Consider the following 21,388-nt stretch of genomic DNA (forward strand, 5'->3'; position numbering starts at 1 on the left):
ATAGGCTACGTAAAGGGTTTGTGCAGCACACACACACACACACACACACACACACACACACACACACACACACACACACACACACACACACACACACACACACACACACACACACACACACAATACAGATCAGAGTTTTAAGGAGAAAAGGAAAGACTGTTTATTTTGATAGTTTTATTGTTGCTCACATTAAAACAACCACATCACATTGAGAAACAAGAGAATGGAAAAATAAAATTAAAATAAAGACAGAATAAGCATAAGAGTTCATACATGTTTTTCAATGGTTGTTTCTTTTGACCTGGTTGGAGAGGGGAGGTGGACAGAGAGGGTCGGCTGCAGAGTCTCCTCCAGTCATCCCACTATTTGGGCAGGTCAGAGGTCAAAGTTTTACACAGTATTTATATACAAACTGCAGCCCAGATGATACAAAGATTTATTCCTCCTGGAAATTAAATTAGATGCTGTCTAAAAACTTTTATAAATTGTTGTTGATTCCGAGAAAGGAGAGACTAAGTGGTAAAAAGACTTCAGAAAGTTTGCACAGTGACAGTTTTGCTCAAATGTCAGTAGTACAGTAACTGCAGTGCCTGGTTTTAGGCTTGTGAGCTGAAAACAGACAGTAGAAACAAGACAGAGCTGAGCTACTACAGTAATACACTGGATGTTAGATTAGAAAAATAGCTCTTACAACAGATCCATGACATACAATCAAAAAGATGACAATAGAAAAGTGTTAACATACAAAAAGGAATCTGTGAGCACTGAGAAATCCCAAAATGAGTCAACAGTATTAGATTTAAATTTACATTTTTTGACTTCTTAACATGGTGTCAGTTCGCAATGAATCCAGTCCAAATGTGTGATGTGTGGAGGCAACGGTTATTTCAAACAAATTAGAGGTAGCGTTGCCCTTTAATGATTCATTTTTAAGTATACTCAAATATGAAAAGTGTGGTATGAAATAACCACACACATTCACTCTCACTTGCTCATGGATTTAACACAATTAAAAAAAGCATGTTGGTGCTTTTTATTGAGTCTTACAAAAAGTGATACTCCACCACAAATATTTTCAATATCTATGTTTTTATTATAGATTCACTGACTCTAGATTGCGTGACTCAGATGGTGGGCACTGGGCAGACTATAAGCAGGTTATGATACATAAATGGTCTGCAAAGTGGGTGTTTTTATACTTTTTTAGGCCTTGAAAACTTGTATTACAGTTATAGCTAACATGAATTAAAGTTGACCACATCTCTCTCTTTTTTTAAGCCACCTTTCAAGCTGCCAAGAGGTTATAATCCATACAATTTCAGTATGTGGTAATTTAACACAAATACAAAAATATGATATAAATGAGATACAATTACAAAACAGTAATCTGGGATTACATGCTGCATTGTTTTTCTGTGAATCCCCTAACTAATTTGAAACTCTCAATAGAATGGCAGACTCCGCCACAAACACTGATAACTACCGTATATAGCATTAAAACTCCATGAAAATATGTAGCTATAGCTGGAGTATCACTTTAAACCTGTTATTTCTACCTTCTACCACAAGATGGCAGTGCATGCACATTTAATCTCAGGGCCAAACATGAAATATTCTTCATTAGAACTATGATGTTTCAAAATAAAGTGGAACAAATACCACACACATTTAAAGACTTTCATGTACTTTTGAACGAGTCGTATAAGAGACAGTCTTTGTTTAAAAAAATGTGCCCAAGGAGTTTATATGCATGTGAGTGTAAATATTTTGGTGATTAGTATCCTCTTAAAAGGAACATTTAGCTCTGTGCAGAAGCATTAAGGTAGAGGGAGGACTGGTCTTACAGGGTATTTGGTCATGTTGACCTTGTTGGCCCCTCCACTCTCATTACAAACAAAGGGACATTTGGGCCAAAGTTACCATGCTCTGTTAGTAGATCATTCCTCACCTGCTCATAGGGGCTGGCTCCTAATACACAAACTCCCTCTCTGTCCTCTCTTTATTCCACCTTTACCTTCCAATCTTTAGAGGTGAAGTGAAGTAGTACAGAGATCCTTGCTCACTCTCATGTTACATTTCATGAAGGTGCACCCCCATTTCCTCATCTCTTCTTCAGATTCTAACCATTTCACAAACTCTCTCTCTCTCTCTCTCTCTCTCTCTCTCTCTCTCTCTCTCTCTCTCTCTCTCTCTCTCTCTCAGTAATTCCCCCGACTTTTCTTCTCTGTTGTACCCTTGATTTTGTCCCCCTCTTCCTCCTCCACATCTTCCTTCTCCTCCTCCTCGTCCTCCTCTTCCTCCTCTTCCTCCTGTGCTGCCTGGATCTGCCTGGCCGTCTCTCTCACGCTGGAAAACTTGCCTGACTGTTCGGTAGTTGGCGTCTCTTGGTGATCTGAGGAGACAAAAACTGATGTCAAAAGGAGCAGTAAACTCCCGACACCAACTTTGCTTTTGGTAATTGTAACCATTGATATCAATATATCATAAGTATCCTATGGAGGGCCTCCTTTCTTCATGGATTGAAATGCTTGTGGAGTAAATTCTGGTGAAAGAGATGACTGGTGGGCAGGAGGCACTAGGATTGACAGTAAAGCTGAAACAATTAGTCAATTAATTGATTGGTAGCTCAACAAAAACAACTAAAGGTAGAAAATATATTGGTAAAAAGTGCTGCCAGAGTGCTGTACAGTCATCCATGTACAGGAAACGCTGAATCAGAGCAGACTGGGCTTTTTGGGAGGGGGGCTTTAAGAGACACGTACTTAAACAGAGTGTTTTAGACAGAGGGTGAATACAGGTATATTCAGACAGACAGCATGGGAAAAAGTATGTGATTTTTGAACATTACAGCATGAAAACATATTCTAGTAGAAACCCAAAATACAAGTATGAACCTGAAAATGAGTATAATATGGGACCTTTAAATCAGAAATGAAAGCAAATTTCCCCCAGGAACAGGCTGTACTATATACTAATGCAAAATAGTAATATTTCTGGTGAGTTTACTTGAATTTTGTAGTAAATTCCTGTGTGTTCCTTTTTAAGATTCAAACCAAATTCATAAACACACTGGAGGAGACTGAGAAGGAGACTGTCCTTATTTTTGAAATGTGTATACTTTTCATCAAATGTCAATTTTGTGACATACCTGATTAAATAACTTGTTTTCCTTGATTTGTTTTCTGTCTGTGATAACACAGGCCGAGCCCAAACTGGGTCGCTCGACTGAAAGAGCAGATGAACTCTATCAAAGGACCCAACCAGGATCTTTCAACATCCTACTTGGGTACTTTGTGTTTCAAAGGGATTTATTGAGATGGCCTGTCATCTGTGCCGACAAAGCAATAATTCTGAATAAAATGCCACTGTTCTCATGTGATATATTGGAGATTAAAAAACAACAATTTGTGAGTGTATATGCAAAAAAAAGTTCACTTCAACTTGAGATGTGTGTACTAATTTTTACTAATGCTGGGTATCAAACTTCCACAGATATTTTGTTGCTTCACATAACTCAAACTCAGTCAAAAGGTTTTATACTCTAAATATAAAATAATAGAAGAAGAGGAAACGGAGTAGAATACAGAGCAGGATCAGCACAGACAGCCTGCTCTGTGTGCTTGTTAATCCTGTCTGACATCTCTGTCTGGTATAGGTGTTGTGTCCAGGCCTTGAGCCAGCTGCAGTGTGCCCTCTGACAGATTTGGGGCGAAAGACAGAAAGCCAATATGTCTCTATGTCTCTCAATGCACAAAGCTTCATCTGTGCTGCTGGTCGGCCCACAGAGGAGCTTAAGTTACCCTGAAAACTACTTTTCCTCTGAGAAGAACATAACTGTTCTAGCGGGAAAAAATAGGGTTTTCATGATTTCAGAGCAGATTAAAAGTTGTAATATTTCTTGCCCGTTTGCATCTGCCTACTTTACTTTTGTTTTACAGTCAATCTTGCAGTCAACCTAAATACAAACTTGATCATGCAGAACTTTGAAACTTGTTGCTGTCTCACATACTGTAACAAAGAATCAGTGTTTGAGGAGGATTATCAATGATGAGAGACAAATTAATCCTGAAATCTCAAAGTGTTTGCAGACACAATCGGGATAAATATAAAAGGAAAAGGGCAAACCATTCACACAAACCTGAAGGAAAAATACACCTTTAGATAATCTTACACTGCATTGATCACCAGCCTGTGATGCCCACTGCATGATTTCTGATATACGATTGTCATTTTCATTTTCAGTATACCAATTTCCATGATTTTCAAGATTTTGTGTTTGTTTTTACTACTCCAATAAATTTGGAATGAGTAAAACGGTATAGAAAATCTGAGTTGTGACATGAAAATCTATTTAAAGTTACATTTTGTTTTCTCCTTGCAGCTGTGCTGGAAATGTTTCAATCACACCATTTATCTGATTTATCTGATCTGACATGTATATCTAAAATTACACACGACAAAACTAAACACCCAAACCAGGCCCATATAATCAAGGCACGATGTCAGCGGTTCTGTTTAAAGCAGTGTTCAAGTGTCACAGAGTGTATTTGTCTGTAATACAACAACAACAACAACAACAACAACAACAACAACAACAACAACAACAATATTGTCCTTGCTGCCACTGTGTGCAGCGTTCCTGCTGTTGTGTTCCCAGCCAGTTGACATAGAGCCTCCCTCTCACCAGCAGCTTTGGTGGGAGAAGTGTCCTCTCCCTCTGTTCCCTGCCAGTGGTCCTCTTCCTCCCCCTCTTCACAAGGGTCTTCTAAAGAGGGGTAGATACCTAGGCTCTGCATATGGGCTTCGGCCATCTTCTGCACAGCTACACACAGGTAAACACAGCACACACACACACACACACACACACACACACACACACACACACACACACACACACACACACAGGGAGACGGCCACACAAACACATGGACACAGGAATAGAGGGATATGTTGTTTTGGTTTTACCACGCTTCAACACTGTCAGTTTTTATCAAGCCTCACAGGGGTTTTTGAATACATGCCAGGCAGGCAGGAAGCCAATTAAACACATGCACTGACAGACAGACAGACAGGCAGGCAACTGCAAAACAGTATCCCACACTGATATTTTGAGCCTCTGCTGTTGTTTTCTGTTTCTACTCTCACCCTGTTCTCCCATCTGTTTGTTTGTACCCTCTTCTTTCCTCGACTGCCTGCCCATCTCAGCGCTTTCGCCTAGCAGTGCTGACTCAGACCCTTCTCTTACTTCTTTTGGGTCACCTTGACTTCTCTCTCTCTCTTTTTCACACCCTCAGATACACAGTGCGGCACTAAGGCAGGTCACTTATTCTATCTTATGGTAGGTTACGTAATTAAAAGTTATTCTGAGGTGGCTCTCTCTTCCACTCTCTGTGTAGGAGCTGATGAAGGACATATTTCTGATGCAGTAATGAGGCTTCCTGGCTCATTATATCATCACTCGACATGCAACACACACCCAGAAATTCCCATTAAATGAAGCTCTGCTGACAAGCTCTGTTAAGTAGATTTGTGCTGATTTAAGGACCACATGCAACAAGCAGGAAGCCACATGCATAAACACACAAAAGAGTGTACATGTTTGTGTTCATGCATGTATTTCTATCCTGCCTACATGCGTGTGTTCATGTCTGTGTATGTGTGTCACAGCTGTATACACAACTGACTGTAATCCTGGATGATCCAGACTTTCCTAGACTCACACTCAGTGTCTCACAGCTGTCACACTCTAATCTCTCTCTTTCTCCCTTTCTCTCACACACAAATATACAGATCCTGTTGTAGATTGTACAGTAAGAAAAATGACTATGCGCATCACACATACGCAGAAAGAAAAGAAATAAAGGCTCTTAATGCATATCTACCCATCTGTCACATGCATTTTTCCCCTTTGTCTGCTATTATGAAGCATGGAAAGCAAGAAGGAAATTGACTGCAGCGAAGCACGGTAAAACAAAAAAGGACTTAAACACAAGGATGAATCACACCACACAACCACCACCTGTAGTACCATTACTGCTCACACCTACCTCTGAGTGATGGAGGTTGATACACATTTGGATTGACACGTTTTGGTTTGAGCACTCCGTTTTCTCCTACAACCCACTGCAAACAAAGAGAGAGAAACATTACCCCACATTTTCCATATAACTTTCTCTTTAAAAATCCCGTCCAGACAGGATTTAAGACATAAAAATACTCCTGATACTGTTTGTTTTTTTAGTCCACTTCAAAAATCCAGAATCTATGAATATGCAAATATTTTTCATTTCTGGACACAAGATGTCTTCTATTTCATTATGTGCACTGACTGGAGACTTCAAGCCTTCTAGTGTCAAACTCTGCAGATATATACCGTACATCATTCTGCAAAGTGAAGGTCAATCATCCAAGTGAAGAAACAATGCGCAAAACAATAAACATTTTCTAGTAGAGGGGGGCTTGAAGAATTCACATATATTTCTTTGTTCCAAAACTTCACAGAAGTAGGCAAGGTATGGCAAATTAATTATATAGCACATTTCATTCATAGTGGCACAGTTGATGAAGCCGACAGACATCTTCAAACCCCAAATGCCATGTTTTTCATGGCTGCACCTCCACATCATATTAAAAAGTTCTTTCTTTCTTACACTACCTTTATTTCTAGCACTATGTGTTCGTCAGCTATGCGACGCAATATTTGCAGGACAGGTTTAGCTACCGAGAAGCGTCAATATTTGCCAGGATACTTATTTCCTCCGTCGGTGTTAATACTTCCCCAAAGTACTGCATGGCATGTGTAATTCTTCGACACTTTCTTTACTAGAGTTTAAAATTCAACAAAAAATTCTTATCACAGGGTTCACTTACCTGTTTTTTTGGAATCTTTCAGTCACATCTTATGGTTTTCCTCAGTGGATAATTGTTTGTCAAACATATTTAAATAAATGCTTTTTTGGGTTTGAAAATGGTTGACCACACACAATGAGTTTGTGATGATGGACACATTAAAGGATAGCAGATTTAAATAAGTTATAACATTACAAAGTAAATACCAGTTGGGAGTTGATATTTTTGAGGCAGACAGCAGATAATATAAAAACAAAGCATTATGATGTTTAACAATGAAATACATAACTCCAAAATGAGGGTGGGTGATTCTTTTAGTTCATGGGATTGAGTGAAGAGGACAGATGAGAATGCACAGATACTTATTATAGCAAAGGTTTTGAATTCACCTTTACCTGATGGGTGGACTGATCATCCTCAGGAGATGATTGGTCGGCTACTCTAAACAGTGTGGCAGGTGTTGGCCTCCTGCGCCGGATCTATAAACAAACACACACACACAAACAAACATAAAGGGCAGACATAAATAAATTAATAATTAAACTGTCCGACACTGTATTATTAATAATGCTCAGCACAAAGCCTTATCAATCAAATGGAAGCTATTGACAGTTTATGCTGGTAAAGGGCATGCTGGGGCCTTGCTGCCTTCATCAGTGCTGCTGCCCAGTTGGCTGACAGGTCAACCAGTGGTCAGGTCAGAGCACATGCCATGGTCAGTAGAGCAGAGGAAGATTCATTATGTAACTTACTGATTTCATATCTATGTATCACATCACAGATACAGTGAAAGGCATGTTGTGCAGAACAGAAGCTAAATTCATGCTTGTTGCTCAAGTTTCAAAGTATCCAGCATTTATAGAGTGATAAAGCTTTTGATACAGGATTTAATTGAACTGAATGACCTCTTCACACAACACACAAGCGTGTTTGATCACTTGAGTGCACCATACATGGTCATACTGTATACACCCTCATAGACAGAGGGACCATGGAAAAGTGGAATTTAGACTAAATAAGCCTCAGCAATCAGCCCAGACACTCCCCTACGCTGTCCAGTCTCCCTCTCCAACGGCGACACACACTGTTTTCTGGAGGCTCAAACCAGGTTGTTGTCGGTCTGAGAGCAGACAGCCAGACGGACTGCCGGTCTGCACTTCACCTTTCGTAGAAGTCACTGTATACAGTGAACTCTCTGTCCCTGTGGGAACAAATGCCAGGCTATGCCCCTCCAGCTTGCCAATATGGTGCCCTGCCTGTGGGACTGCACTTTTACAGTTTGGCATTTCTTTTGACAACAACACGGTTGAGACTGATACTCAGTTTAGTCCTTTTAAAGGCAACTACACCAAAAATCGTTTGAGTATAAATCAACAAGGTTTAAAAACAGTTTTTTTTTAAACAGGGTTGTGTATGATGACTAGGATACAAGTCTTGTATTTAGCTGTATTTTGGCAAAAAATATAAGCATACGGAAAATTAATCAACAACTATTTTGATAATTGATTAATCCTTTCAGTCATTAATCAATGCCAAAATGCTGATTTTCTCTGATATATATCATTGTGAATTGTAATCTTTATCTTTTGGTTTTGGCCCCTTGGAACTTGTTTTGGGAATTCTGATCTGGCATTTTATGATTATTTTATGACTAAAATAAATCAATTAATCAGACAAATAGTGTACATATTAATCAGTGATAAAAATAATTGTAAGTTGCCACCCTTTAGAGGTTTGCAGCAGAGACGTTCATTATGCTGCCGGAGTGGTTTGAGAAGTTTCTCTGGATGTTTTGCTATTTTTGTGTTAAAAGACTAATTCAAGTTTAAAACAGCCTCTGATCTGCTTGAAGGATCAAACTGCAAACTTTTTACAAGCCACCTTTAGAGCAAACAGGAAGTAACTGTTTGATACTCAAAAAGTTTGGGGTGGCACATCACTTTAATAATAATAATGAAATAATAAAGAAAGATTTACATCTAGAGCTCAATACTTTGACTTTAGCTGACATCTATAAAACTAGCTTTTGGATCAAATGTGCCGAGAGTGAAAGCAGTGCAGCTAAGTGAGCTAAGTGGACTTGGCAGGCCAGACAAACAAGGTATTGAAAAGTGTCCTTTGTGGAGCAAGCCAACCTTGGCCATGGCATGAACCTTCACTGTTTACGGCACAACATAACATCGCAGTAAGAGTTAAGTAGCCTGGCTCTATTTAGCGTTAAACTGCTCAATACAGTGAGATGTGTTTGTAGTGGTTTCCCATACGTCTTGTTAAGCGAGGTGTGCGTCATCACTGTGAGGCACACGTTGCCAAAGCAGATGCTTGCTGGGCCGCGGGGTAAAAACAGTAATCAAATGAGGATTTTACCCTTATTTATGACACCCGACATTTTAATCTCGTCAGGCAACTTCCAGCTGTCCTGTCTCCCCTGGCTCTCTCACACTATCCGTCTTTCTCTCATTCACTTCTCATTTCCATCTCACTTGATCCTCTGCTTCCTCTATCCTGTTTACTTCCATGTCCATCCTTCATTCCTTGACAGTGACATTTCCCTCACTCTCCCCCTCTGCTCTCTATTGCCAGAATGCATCATAACTGAAATTAAGTTACTTTTGACTTGGCTGTCCTTTCGATCTCTCTTTCTCTCGTTACTGGCAGGGAACATCCACAGGGGCTCCCACACATCTCCCCCTGGCAAGGTGTGGCGGCCTGGGGCTCCATGATGCTGTGAACCCTGCTGCCTCCGCCAGCCTGACACCTGCTACCAGCCTTGCAGGGCAGCCTGAGGTGTCTCACACAGAGACCCACAACAGAGAGCACACACCAGATGTTGCCATGACCAAGCCTGAGTCCTGTGGCATTAAAGCCAATAAACTGGGAAAACCACTGGATTGGTCCTATAATGTCCCCCCATGCAGACATTGTATTTGTACGGTTATGGCAAGGTAGGTTTAAGGGACAACCTAATGGTTCTGCTGGTTAAGGTATCCATGCCAACAAATTCTTACAGGTCTACAATAATTTAAATGGTGAATGTCATTTTCAAGCAAAAATGTCCCAAAATTCCAAGTTATAGCTTCTTAATTGTCAATATTCACAGATTTTCCCTGTTTTATATTCTATATACTATTGTAAATTGAATGTCTTTCAGTTTTGGAATGGTCAGAACAAACAAGACATCTGATGAGGTCATATTTGACCATTTGATAATTTTTTGCTATTTTCAGACATTTTAAAGACGGTTTAATCAACAACTCAGGACAATAATCAGCAGATTAATCGATAATGAAACGATTGTTAGCTGTAGCCCTAATTAACTGCCACTTCTTTAAGTCCTACTTCTGTTTCTTAAGGTATGGTTGTGTTACATTAATGGAAAATGGATAAATTCACAGGGCTAATATGTAAAGAATAACATTTATCAGCTCCACATTACATATTTCCAGAGTGATGTATGTAATGTCCAAGGCCTTGGACCTTTAGCTACCATTATTTTCTGTCTCCATAGTGAAAACTATGAAACAAAAGCAAAAAATGTTCATACTGTCTGAAGTCCATTTCATCACCCCTTACAATGACATCTAATAAGGTGTTGAAAGAGACAGTTGCAGGAAAAGATATTACTAGAAAACTACAGAGTCCAGTTTATTTATTCAGATGGAGCTAAAAATAGATACGGCGAGATAGATGGAAGGTAAAATGATTGTGTGGGATAATTGAGATCACTGAGAAGCATAATCTGTAAATCTGATGATCTATTTACCTGAATGTGTTCACATGCAGTGTGTGTGTGTGTGTGTGTGTGTGTGTGTGTGTGTGTGTGTGTGTAGATGACTGTCCTCATAATGTCATCATGTAATCATCATGGTGGTCTTGTGAAATGCCAAGACATGACCTCGTAAACCAGGAAAAAGAGTCCACCTCCCAGGTAAATTATAAAACAGGTTGTAAAGTAGATGAAAATACATACATAAATGCATTTGTAGCAAGCAAACACAGATGTATATTTCTTTTATGCACATTACACACACACACACAACGTGGTGGTGACAGTGATGGTGACGGCGGCGACGTGCTACTGTATGACATTGGCAATGCCAGATGACATAAATATGCATAGTGACTTTAGTAATTTTCCAGCCTTAAAACCAACCCCATTCTTTCAGAGTTACATAATATGTGTGTTACTCCCTCACACACACTGGGGCACAGTGTGTGAGATTACTCCCGCTACGCTTTATCCCTCATCCCTCCTCTACTTCCCTAAACCCCTTGACTCCAATCTCCCAAACCCTCTCCTCTGCCGGCAGCCATTGCTTTTGTACCTAGATCAGTTGAGATGCTGTGGACTTGCACGCAGGGGCTCTAAGCAGGCTTCTGCTGTGGCCTTTTAGCGGCTCCACAGGTGTATGTCTGCTGGCTTCTCTGAGAGGAAGCACCACCTCTCTAGATTTCACACAGAACTTTGGTCTCAATAAAAACATTGGCTAATGGATCGTAGCAAATGAGATGTTTCAGTTTATCTAAATTTGTTGAGTGAATTTGAATAATGTGCTGACTCTGCATTGTGTGACAGATAGAAGAGGAAGAGAGAAGCCTAGATTCATTGTATTGCCGATTGTTAGGCTAAATTAACTTTGTTGAACAACGTTATTTATGTCTTTTGATGTAATCCCCTCTTATTAAGTTTAAATCAAACAATCATGGTTTTATATACCTACTTTCATTGATTTGTTGATAATATCTTTAAACATCCATAAAGCCATTTGGAGGTATGTTTTGAGAATCGTATTATCTAAGAGTTGTATTTTTATAAGTCTGTCAAGTGTAATTAGAGGCAAGAACGCTAAGTAGCCAAGAATGACTCTAATAGGACTCCAATACCTTATTCTGTGCTGTGTGGCGTACATGAATCATTGGTAAATATTGACTCTGCACATGTGTGTATTTGTACACAGGTATGTGTGTGTGTTGCCTCAGCACAGTCTTGCGTAGCAGCCTGGGTGCAGATCGGCTGATATAGGTCTGCTCTTTAGAGGCCATCCTCTTAGCCGGTGCTCTCGTGGCTGGGCCTATAAAAAGCTGCAGCAGTAGGACAGCATAAACTAGATCGGAGGGGTCCCTGGGGCCCTCGCACCAGCACTAACAGTCGAGCATCTCGAGGGGAGTCAGCTGTGCAGATCTGGCCTCAACGCAAAGACAACAACACAGAGAGAAAGACACCTCAGATCTTCTTCCCTGTCAGCTTAAATCTCTTGTGTCCAGTAGCACTGCATTACATTGGGCCATCCTATTAAGCAGTGTGTCAACTCTCTCTGACAGGGGTGGGGGCATCACTCAGATTCATATGTAGCTTTTCTAACTCTCTCCCTCTTGGGCCAGCTGTAACCCAGCTCCGGATGGATAGATATGGATTTGTACAAGATTGATTTTCTGTTATGGCATCTGCCCACAGGCACATGCCACTACATCACTCAGAAATAAGCACTTGTATATTTGCATGGCACTTTGGTTTGTGATTCTTCATTTCTTTTTAATTCTATTGTAGAAAATTAACTCCATGGGGCAGCAAATCATTCACCCTAACAATTTCCGTCACCTCCAGTTTTTCTGTCATTACCATCTCTTCCTTACAACCTCAGGTACGTCTACTGAATACAAAGTTCCTGCTTTCTCCTCTTGAGACCATCTCTGTCCATCTACTCTGCTGCAGTTTTATTCCCTGTCTCTGCTGTCGTGATCTTTAGCTGGTTGAACTCTGAAGAGCAACTCAATTAAACAAAGGCATGATGTTGCCATTTTCTCTGGGCCATGACCCCCTGTGAGCCTTTTGAAATGAAGTGGCAGAACCCCATGTGGTGTAAGTGCAATCTCGCAATGAGTTCAATAACACAATAAAGTGAAAAATGATCCCTCTCAGTATGAGCTGAGTGTTTTTCTTCTTTTGTTACATTTCTAGTGCTGATATGTTTTTGACAAAAAAAACACATGTTTTACAGATATGTTTGTTGGAAATGTTTGGTAAGTTCAATTTACAAATGGTGGAACAAAATTGCATCAACCTTTCAAGTTTAACCATTCCAGACATGTAAAACATTAATCCATTTTTGCAAATAGTACAAGAGCACAATTGGTGTTGAAAAACAGGTTTAGCAAATTACATAAATACAAAGATAAAGGTGTTGTTGATTGTATCTCTGTAGATTTTTTTGGACGGAGGCTAAAAAATAACACATGGAACGGTTTGTGAGCTCCAAGATGCAAAATATCAGCGTGGTTAATTTGACATCATCATCTCTGCCTGCTGTTTTGTTTGTGAGCATATCCACACTGACATTTTAGGAATTAGATTCTTTAGGTTTTGTGTTTTGCTCAAATAATTGGACAGACTGTTGGCTGTTGTCATGATTGAACCTAATACCAGCCCACTCTGCCCCTTCCTGATAAAGCTGGCAGACAAAATGTTTCCATAAGCATGACAAACACACAACCAAAGGCCAGTGATCAGATATATCATGTGACAAACAGCTCTGTCAGACACATTCAGGCTATACTCATCATTAACAGACAGTGCTGCCAGGCAGCTGACACAAGGCTTCAATAAGTACCACGCACTTGTCAAGTTTCCAAATGTTTCAAAGAGGGTCAAGGACGTGGCTACGCAAATTTCAACCCGAACTACAGCTCAGTGAGTTCCGAGGTCTGTCAGATACGCACATGTGCTCATTCCTATTCAAATGAACAGCATCATTGAATTCCCATAAGTCAGTGAGGCTGCTGCATGTTGCTTCTCAACATTCACATAACACTCTTGCGGTGAACTTTGGCCCCACCACTGGCTAACTGAATAAACAGATGGGCTGGAGATAGCATCTGGAGGGGCTCTCCAATGACCCCAAAAATAGGAAATAGAATTATGCTGCACCCACTGGCAGAATGATATAACACTCAGACAACCACCCCCCTCTCTCTCCTTCTCCTCTGTCTCGCTGTACTCCCCCAACATGTGTGTAATTAACTGCTGGTTTGGCCTGTTGTTCTGTTGTAAGAAAGGTTTACCATCTCAACACAGGAGATTATGTGCCTATGTCTAATGAGTGACAGAAAGCCACCTGCCAGGTCACAGTGCACACTGGAGCAACACACAGGGTGAGGTGACAACAGGGGGGATGCCAATGAAAGCTTTCACAGAGACGATGGACCTCGAACAGCTTACAAACACCATAAATCTGCTTTTTTTTGTTCATGCACTCAAATTTAGTGAGTCACATTGTGCAACTGACAAAGACCAGTTCCGGAGGTCAACAGGCAGGTACAAACAAAGGACAGCTATAGTTACTCATTTGCAACGTCATATGTACCCACAGGTGATACATGAAGAAAAGATTGTTTGGATGCAAAAGGCATCACTTACGATTAAAATCAGGTTTTGTAAGCATTAAGTTGAAATCTGAAAACACCTTAATTTATCATCTGATTGCGTAAATTCCAAGTTTTTTTGTTTAAGTACGACAAACCATGTGTTACTGTAATATTGTGCATAACCTTGTTTCTGCTTTGGGACACTCCCCCTTAACACATTGAAGGTGACCTGCTGTGCCTCTGTAAGCCCATTAAGTTGTGGGCAGATAAACATGAAAAACAAATGTCTCAACCGCTGTGACGAAAATCAGAGATTACAACAGGCAAAGCAGCAATAACATAATGCCATGTCTTCTCTGTGTTGATGAAACAGAGATCAAGACCAATCCCATTTGCTTTGAGTCACGCCTCAGTGCTCCTCATGCCTAGATCAGTCTGACCATCCGTTGGCTCTTTGGTGAGAGAAAGGGACTCCAGCTCCTGACACTGAAAGTAAAATCAGAAAGGAGGAAGGCAGCTCAAAGGTGCAGTTCAGGGTCCAGATTCCAGTTGCATAGAACATAGGCTACTGATATCTGACACAGCATTTGGTTACAAGTCGGCTCCTGATCCGGTAAGCCCTTATCCCCCACCCCCATTCTCCCCCTGCTGTGCCACTTTTTCCTTTCTAATCCTCATCCAGATATGATAACTGCTGTTGTTGCTATATAGCCAGGGTTAAAAGTTGGTTCAGGTGCACTGTGATTTCTGGGCATTATGGCGCAGATTGTTCAGTTAATATAATCATTAGGACAACATGATTTTGATAATAGAATATAAATAATTGAATGGAATAAACAGGCTTTTGTGCACATAGACTGCTAAAACAAAGTGGAATAGGAACATGAATGGACACTTTGTGCTTAACTGCTTTAGACATATACAGAACATGAAAATATTTATGTTCTATTTTCCAAGTCATTAACTAATGACAAAACGCCCGGACTGTCAAAAACTGGGAGGAACAAACACATACACAGCCTACAGAAGACAGAGGTCCATTGAGTGTGTCCAAACTGTAATTACAATCTGTGGTTTCCAGCAAGGCAATTTATCTTATTTAAATTATTTCTTTCCAAATTAGTTTTTGCCACTACAAACATCAACTAACTGTTTTGAGTAGGCAACTTTTAAACCAATATAAGAATAATTTTCATGTATTCGGCCGATCATGTGATTGGGCAAACTGAGTCACACCACTACAGCGACATTACTGACAGTTCACATGCAAGGGGAAAATCACTGCACTGTCCTGCCCAGTCCCAGCATGCTTTGTGCTATTCAGCAGTATTTTCTTTCTGGTAGTGCATGTTGACAGTCCCCCAGACTGCTAATGTTTACCTACAAAAACATGCTGCATCAAAGGTCACTGTTTGACATTTAACCCAGAGACTGGACTGGGGAGGGTTAAAGAGGGGTGGGGAGAGTGGGTGTGGCAGGGGAACCTAAATCATGCCCCCCATAACCCCTTTAGGTTTAATATAGATTAATATGGAAGTGTTTTCCATTGGAAGGATTTAGACTGATGCCCTTTCCTACCCTTTGATATTCCCTTTGATATTCTGAGTTTGCTGTCAATTCAAAGGATCAACACGAGCTGACCAGATCAAGTTGGGTTGAGAGAGGAGAAATGTAGAGAGATTTCTGCTTTTTGAGTCCACCGGGAGGCAGACTTGGAGGGAATCAGGGATGCAGTGTCTGCACAATGACCCTAATCTCCTTCCATGGCGCACATTACCCTACATCACTTGCAAAGCATGCAGGATTGGTGTGTGTGCGTGTGTGTGGAGTGGGGGTAGGGATGGTAAACACAGCCATGTGCTTTCGCCATGTTGCGGACAACCACAACTTTGCTCATGACCTCTCAAAGATTACTAAAAAGTGATAATCTTAAAAAATAATTTATTCTAGGAGGATTACAAGAAGATAGGAGAGCATAACATAACTTCAGATATACTCAGATATGCCAGGGATGGCATTGGAAAACAAAAAAGGAAATATGATGACAAATGTGTTCATGAAAAATTCTGGTCAAGGCATTTGAGGGCTTAATAATAGATGTTAAATTAAAATGGCTTACACAACTTAAATTTTCTTTGAACGAGTGGGAAAACATCTGGCAGTGAAGTGTGATCAAATTTTATTTTAGTGACATTCAGGTTGTTTTGGAGAATGAACAGAACCTATTGAGGACTGTTTTCAGAGGTTGGTAGAAATGTGTTCACAGTGAAGTCAGTGGATTAAACTGAGTAACCTGGACATTGTAATTGAGAGTTTTTAATTTTTAAAAGGTATTTTTTCAATGCTTTGAACACAGCAAACACAATCCTATTCGCCTTTAATGTAGTGAAGAAGATGCAAGCAACACATGTCTCAAAACGTAAGGGTTTTTATGGTAGAACTTGCAGACAAAGTAGAATATATTCCTTATATATTCCTTACGGAGTAAACATTCACAAATAGGTATGTCCGGTAAGAATATCTTACACCTTTGAGGCATATACAAATAACTGCTGTTTTCTCCCACAATGTGCAATATTTCACTGAATGGGCTGTATGAAAGTGCCTCTCATATTAACACAACCCGTCAAAGAGCATTCACATATACATATCCACAAACATGTAACTGCACTGATGTAAACAACCTATCAGACAGACAGGGCTGTCCATTAAAGTTGACCTTTTAGATTGGCGACATAGTTGTGCAACCAGTCTCCATAGTAACAAGGCCCTGGTAGTTTAGGCGATAGCGGTTTTGGGGTTTAAATGCCAACAGAAAGAACAGTAAGGAGTTACCGGTTGTGTAACAAGTTTAGAAGAATGGTATAGTCATTGCAACTCATTCAACTCATTAGCAAAGACGGACTTGTGGGCGACAGTAATTGCTGTGGGAGGGGAAGGGAATTAAATGAATGTCGTTAACTGTTACCTCTGCCCACCCACATGTCCCTGGAGACATTCATCAGCTTGGGTAGATACTATCTGCTTTTAAGCACACATAAACACATCCTCCCCTATACGCCCTTCGGTTTCCCATACTCCCCATTTTTTGCTTTGTTGTAACAATCAGCATTTATCCACCTGCACACACAATCACAAACAAACAGCCTGAAGCTTTATATTTGTCATGCTCTTGAAACATCTATGTGACATAGGTGTTTGAATCAACTGGTGTCCAGAACAGAAGCACCAAGCTGACACAGCAGCTTTAGCACACACAACCTATCTGAAGGTAAGGCCAGGCTGCTGGATGAGAGCCAGCCAACAAGCCTAAATATAGCTGATCACTGTTTGGCCATAAGGTGATTGAGCAATAAGGTCCTCTCCAAAACAGAAGGAAGTGAGATATTTTTTTTTTCATATGAGGAGCAGCTCACATATGGTAGATTGATATCCTGTGGTTTCTTGGAAGAGATGATAGGGATAAGAGCGTGATGACAGGACATGAAAGAGAGAAAATAAGAGGCGGACATGGAGAGAGCAAGTGTTTACGTGTACATGTATGTGGAAGTCTAGTGAAGCGTTGGGAAACATTTCCATTTCAGCAAGTCATTCAATTTACAGTTCAGTATTAGTGTGTAAAATGAAAACGTTAGATGAAACAACTCATTTTGCGACATTATTATGTGAAAAGCTGGTAGTGTCAGGCAAGAAATGTACACTTGGTTCAAGAAAAGCCTAAAAAGAAAAGTACCAAGAAAAGTGCAATTATCACACTTTCTCACAAACAAACAAACAAACTTCTTCTTATATGATAATCAGTCAGGGAAATGATGGAGCATGGTTGCAAGCCAGTCTAGTTCATCAAAAGCCTCTTTAATGGAAACTGTGAAACAGGGACAGTTAATGAGGGAGCTGACCCCAGGCAGGTGAACCCAGAGATTAGGTTGTGTCGTTCTCTCTGTGCTTTCCTTCATATTGCACATCTCTCTATTGCTTTCCTGCCCCTTCCCTCCTCGAGCTCTCAGGAGGAATCAGCCATTGGCCTCAATCTACCTCAGCACCAAACGGTTCCTACTTTGGCCCACTTTCCCCTGCTCTAAAATAAGAGCCACCAGCATTGGAGCCAAAAAAGAAAGATCAGAGTTGTCCCACCAAAAAAGGAGCTCAAACATTTCATAGAATGATACAGGCTACGCTGAGTCAGTCATTAGACATCTCTGTGGGAAAGGAAGATTGAAGGATTGTACTAACAAAAACTCAGATTACAAAGATCAGTCACATGCAGAAAGTGACAAGCAGCCAAAGACAAAAAAATAATTATTAACAGTGGCAACAAAATGTCAAGGGCTATTTGTTGCTTCTTCGTAACAAAAGAGCTTCATACGCAAGATAATGACTCTTCAAGTCAATGCCACATTGTTAAACAGGTCCAGATGAGACCGCAAGGCACTAATCTCATGAGGAAACAGCAAGAGGGAAATGTCATCATTATTTCTCAAACGTGTGGCAGGCAGACACAGCAAACCTGGCCCTGCAAGACTTGTCAAAAATGAAACGAGGCAGAGAGAAAAGGTGATGCAGAGTAAAGATGTTCTGGGGAGACATTTGGCCAGTTATAGTACAGCACTTCATAGCTACACTAAACAATGCTACCCCTCTGCTTGAAACTAGGTGGAAGGCAGAGGGGATTTTGGTCCATAAGAAATTCAGCTGTGAAACACTTAAAAGCAAGTCAGAGCTAAAGATAAAACAAAATTTCAGAATCCTAAGAAATAGATTTTTCCCAGGGCAAACACCAATCTGTCCACCACCTGCTCACCATCTCCACTTGCCGAGGGTCCAGGTTGGTGGGCACAGAGGCCGGCACAGCAAAATGGATCTTCCTCTCCTTTGGCTCCCCCTCGTCCTCGGTCGACACATGGGGCTCCATGGCTCTGGATCCTGGGGGTCTGACTCCCAGCGGAGAGGAGGGAATGCTGCAGAAGATCACTATAACCTCCCTGAATGGAACCTCTCACTGCTGGGTAGCCCCACTCTCTCTCCAGCCTCACTCCTTCACACCCTTACTCTCTTCTTCTCTTAGAAAAAACAATAAACTGAACACAGTTTCTCTTTTTCACCTCCTGTCCTCTTTCCTCTCTCCAGCAGTTGCTAATAACTTCTCTATATCTCCGGTTCTCCCTCTCTCACTCTTTCTCCCCTTCCTTTACAACCTGTGCAGCTGGAGTGAATGAAGTATGTCCTTAGATGTGGCTGTGGAGGAGAGAAGTGGGTGGAGGAGAGGGGAGGGACCAAGGTCCAAAAGAAGGTGGGGATATCAGGAGAGAGGGGAGGGGACAGAGCAAATAGGGGAGGAGAGGAAAAAGGATGTAACGAAGGGTGGAGGGGAAGCGGCTGTGTTTTTTTCTAGCTATCTAAGCTGAGGTTGATTTGTAATCAGAAAAAAATAATCTCATCACATCAGCTGAGCCTCTTTTGGCCTCTATTTGTGAATGAGAGATTTATGCTGAGAGAGGGAGGGAGCAGGGAGTGCAAGGAGGGATAAACAAGAAGAGAGATGTATGTAGAGGGGGGATGTACATGGGGATCCAGCAGCTAAGCTCATACTACTCACATCACTAGATTTATTAGGCAGGGTATGTGATGCTATGACCAATGATATTCAACGAATGCCTCATCAGTTACAGCGAAATGTCCATTTGTCTTCCATTCTGTAGACATTCATTAATAATCCCATTAAAATGTTTTTAAAACTGCAAACTGCATGAACAAATCAAATGAGATACTTAATAATAAAACAACAACAAAGGAAATGGAATATCAAGATCTTTGAATGGAAAATACAGACAGACAATGGTGGAGGTAGAGAGGGAAGAAGAGAGGAAGCAGATTGTTGATGGCAAAGTAAAGGGAATTGAGAGAAGGGCAGTTCCAGTGCTATTTTCACAGCCTTGCTGTTATTTCATTCATATAGCAGAGGCATTTGGACAGTGACGAGCAGTGGATTTGGCCTCAGGGTAGTGTTGAGCTTTGGCATGGGCCGGAATGAAGGAGATATTTGGATTGGTGGTGGTGGTGGAGGAGGAGGAGGAGGAGGAGGAGGAGGAGGAGGAAGAGTGAGGTGGAGGAAGAGTGAGGTGGCTGCAGGGGCTTAGTGGGCAGAAAAGAGAGGAAGGTCAAGGTGTATATGGCGCTCTGGAAGTGCAACTGGCGTTTACAGAGTCCAGTAACACATTGAACATTCAACTGAGTGTTTATCCCCGCGGTCAGACCAAGCCGAACATGCCAGCATGTTATTTATTCACTGTTTGGTTTTCAAAGGGTTTGTCTGGGTGTTTTACTCTGCTACAAAGCCACTCCTGTCTAAAGCAAAGCACCACCTCTGCATGCCTGCAAGTGGCAACTCATTATTGCGTCTCTTAATGAAGTCTGAAAGGTTGTTTAGGTTTATGACAAGCTGGACAAAATACAGACAGCCATTTGATTTTGTTGCCAGGTGGTTGCATAACTTCGGCAGGAATTGAGCAATATATTATGAGGAATGTGCTCTGTTTAAAGGACAATTCCGGCGCAAAACGAACCTAGAGGTTATTAACAGATGTGTACCCACTCGATCGCTCTCTGGGACATGTTTTCATGCTAATCGAATGTGTTTGTAGCTTGAACGAAGCTAGCGCGGACCGCTGATTAGCTTACAACGCTAGTATTCGGGGAACAGGGAAAGCAAAAACAAATTGTTATTTATACCACTAAAAAGGCTCAAAATATCACCAAACTTCAATGGTAGCATAATGAGGGTCCCTATATGTTAACCGAAGCATTGAGAACATTGTAAGTGTACAGACAGTTTATTGAACGAAGAGCTGCGGGAGCTCCGTGAAAGGGCTACGAGAGAGAGAGAGCTACCGGTAGTCAATGCCGCAACACAGCCTCGTACTTCAGGAAACTGGTGGTGTACCTGCGGACATTGTGAAACTATGGCCACTGAACAGGAGTGTCTGTGTTGCACGCAGTGGGACCTGTTGCATCGCGACACCCAAGATTTCCCCTCTCTGATAAACAGGGCTGTAACTTTTTTCCATGTCCCGAAAATAAATTGGAGACGGCGACCCAGACCGGAGGGACCAAATGGACAGTTATCCACTGAGTAAGTACACTAGGCAAGTTATGTTTTACATCGGTGCGATTATTTCAG

The 21,388-nt window shown here is 41.1% G+C and overlaps 1 protein-coding gene across 5 annotated transcripts; it reads right to left on the reverse strand.

Moving 5' to 3' along the window:
- Positions 1–159: 159 nt before the first annotated feature.
- On the reverse strand, positions 160–19,475 carry ppp1r1b (protein phosphatase 1, regulatory (inhibitor) subunit 1B). 5 transcript variants are annotated; one of them, XM_031319081.2, is made up of 5 exons: positions 19,013–19,475; positions 7,239–7,328; positions 6,048–6,123; positions 4,693–4,822; positions 160–2,394 (listed from the first exon to the last, which is right to left on the reverse strand). In XM_031319081.2, exons 1-5 carry the CDS (start codon positions 19,121–19,123, stop codon positions 2,199–2,201), a joined length of 603 nt encoding a protein of 200 aa, XP_031174941.1. In that variant the 5' UTR covers positions 19,124–19,475; the 3' UTR covers positions 160–2,198. The 5 variants fall into 5 exon arrangements, with proteins under 5 accessions (XP_031174941.1, XP_031174939.1, XP_031174940.1 ...); XM_031319079.2 differs by having other exon boundaries at positions 160–2,392; positions 4,685–4,822; positions 19,013–19,474; XM_031319080.2 differs by having other exon boundaries at positions 160–2,392; positions 4,685–4,822; positions 7,245–7,328; positions 19,013–19,473.
- Positions 19,476–21,388: the final 1,913 nt, after the last annotated feature.

The sequence above is a fragment of the Sander lucioperca genome, chromosome 21, assembly GCF_008315115.2.
Source record: "Sander lucioperca isolate FBNREF2018 chromosome 21, SLUC_FBN_1.2, whole genome shotgun sequence".
NCBI lineage: Eukaryota > Metazoa > Chordata > Actinopteri > Perciformes > Percidae > Sander > Sander lucioperca.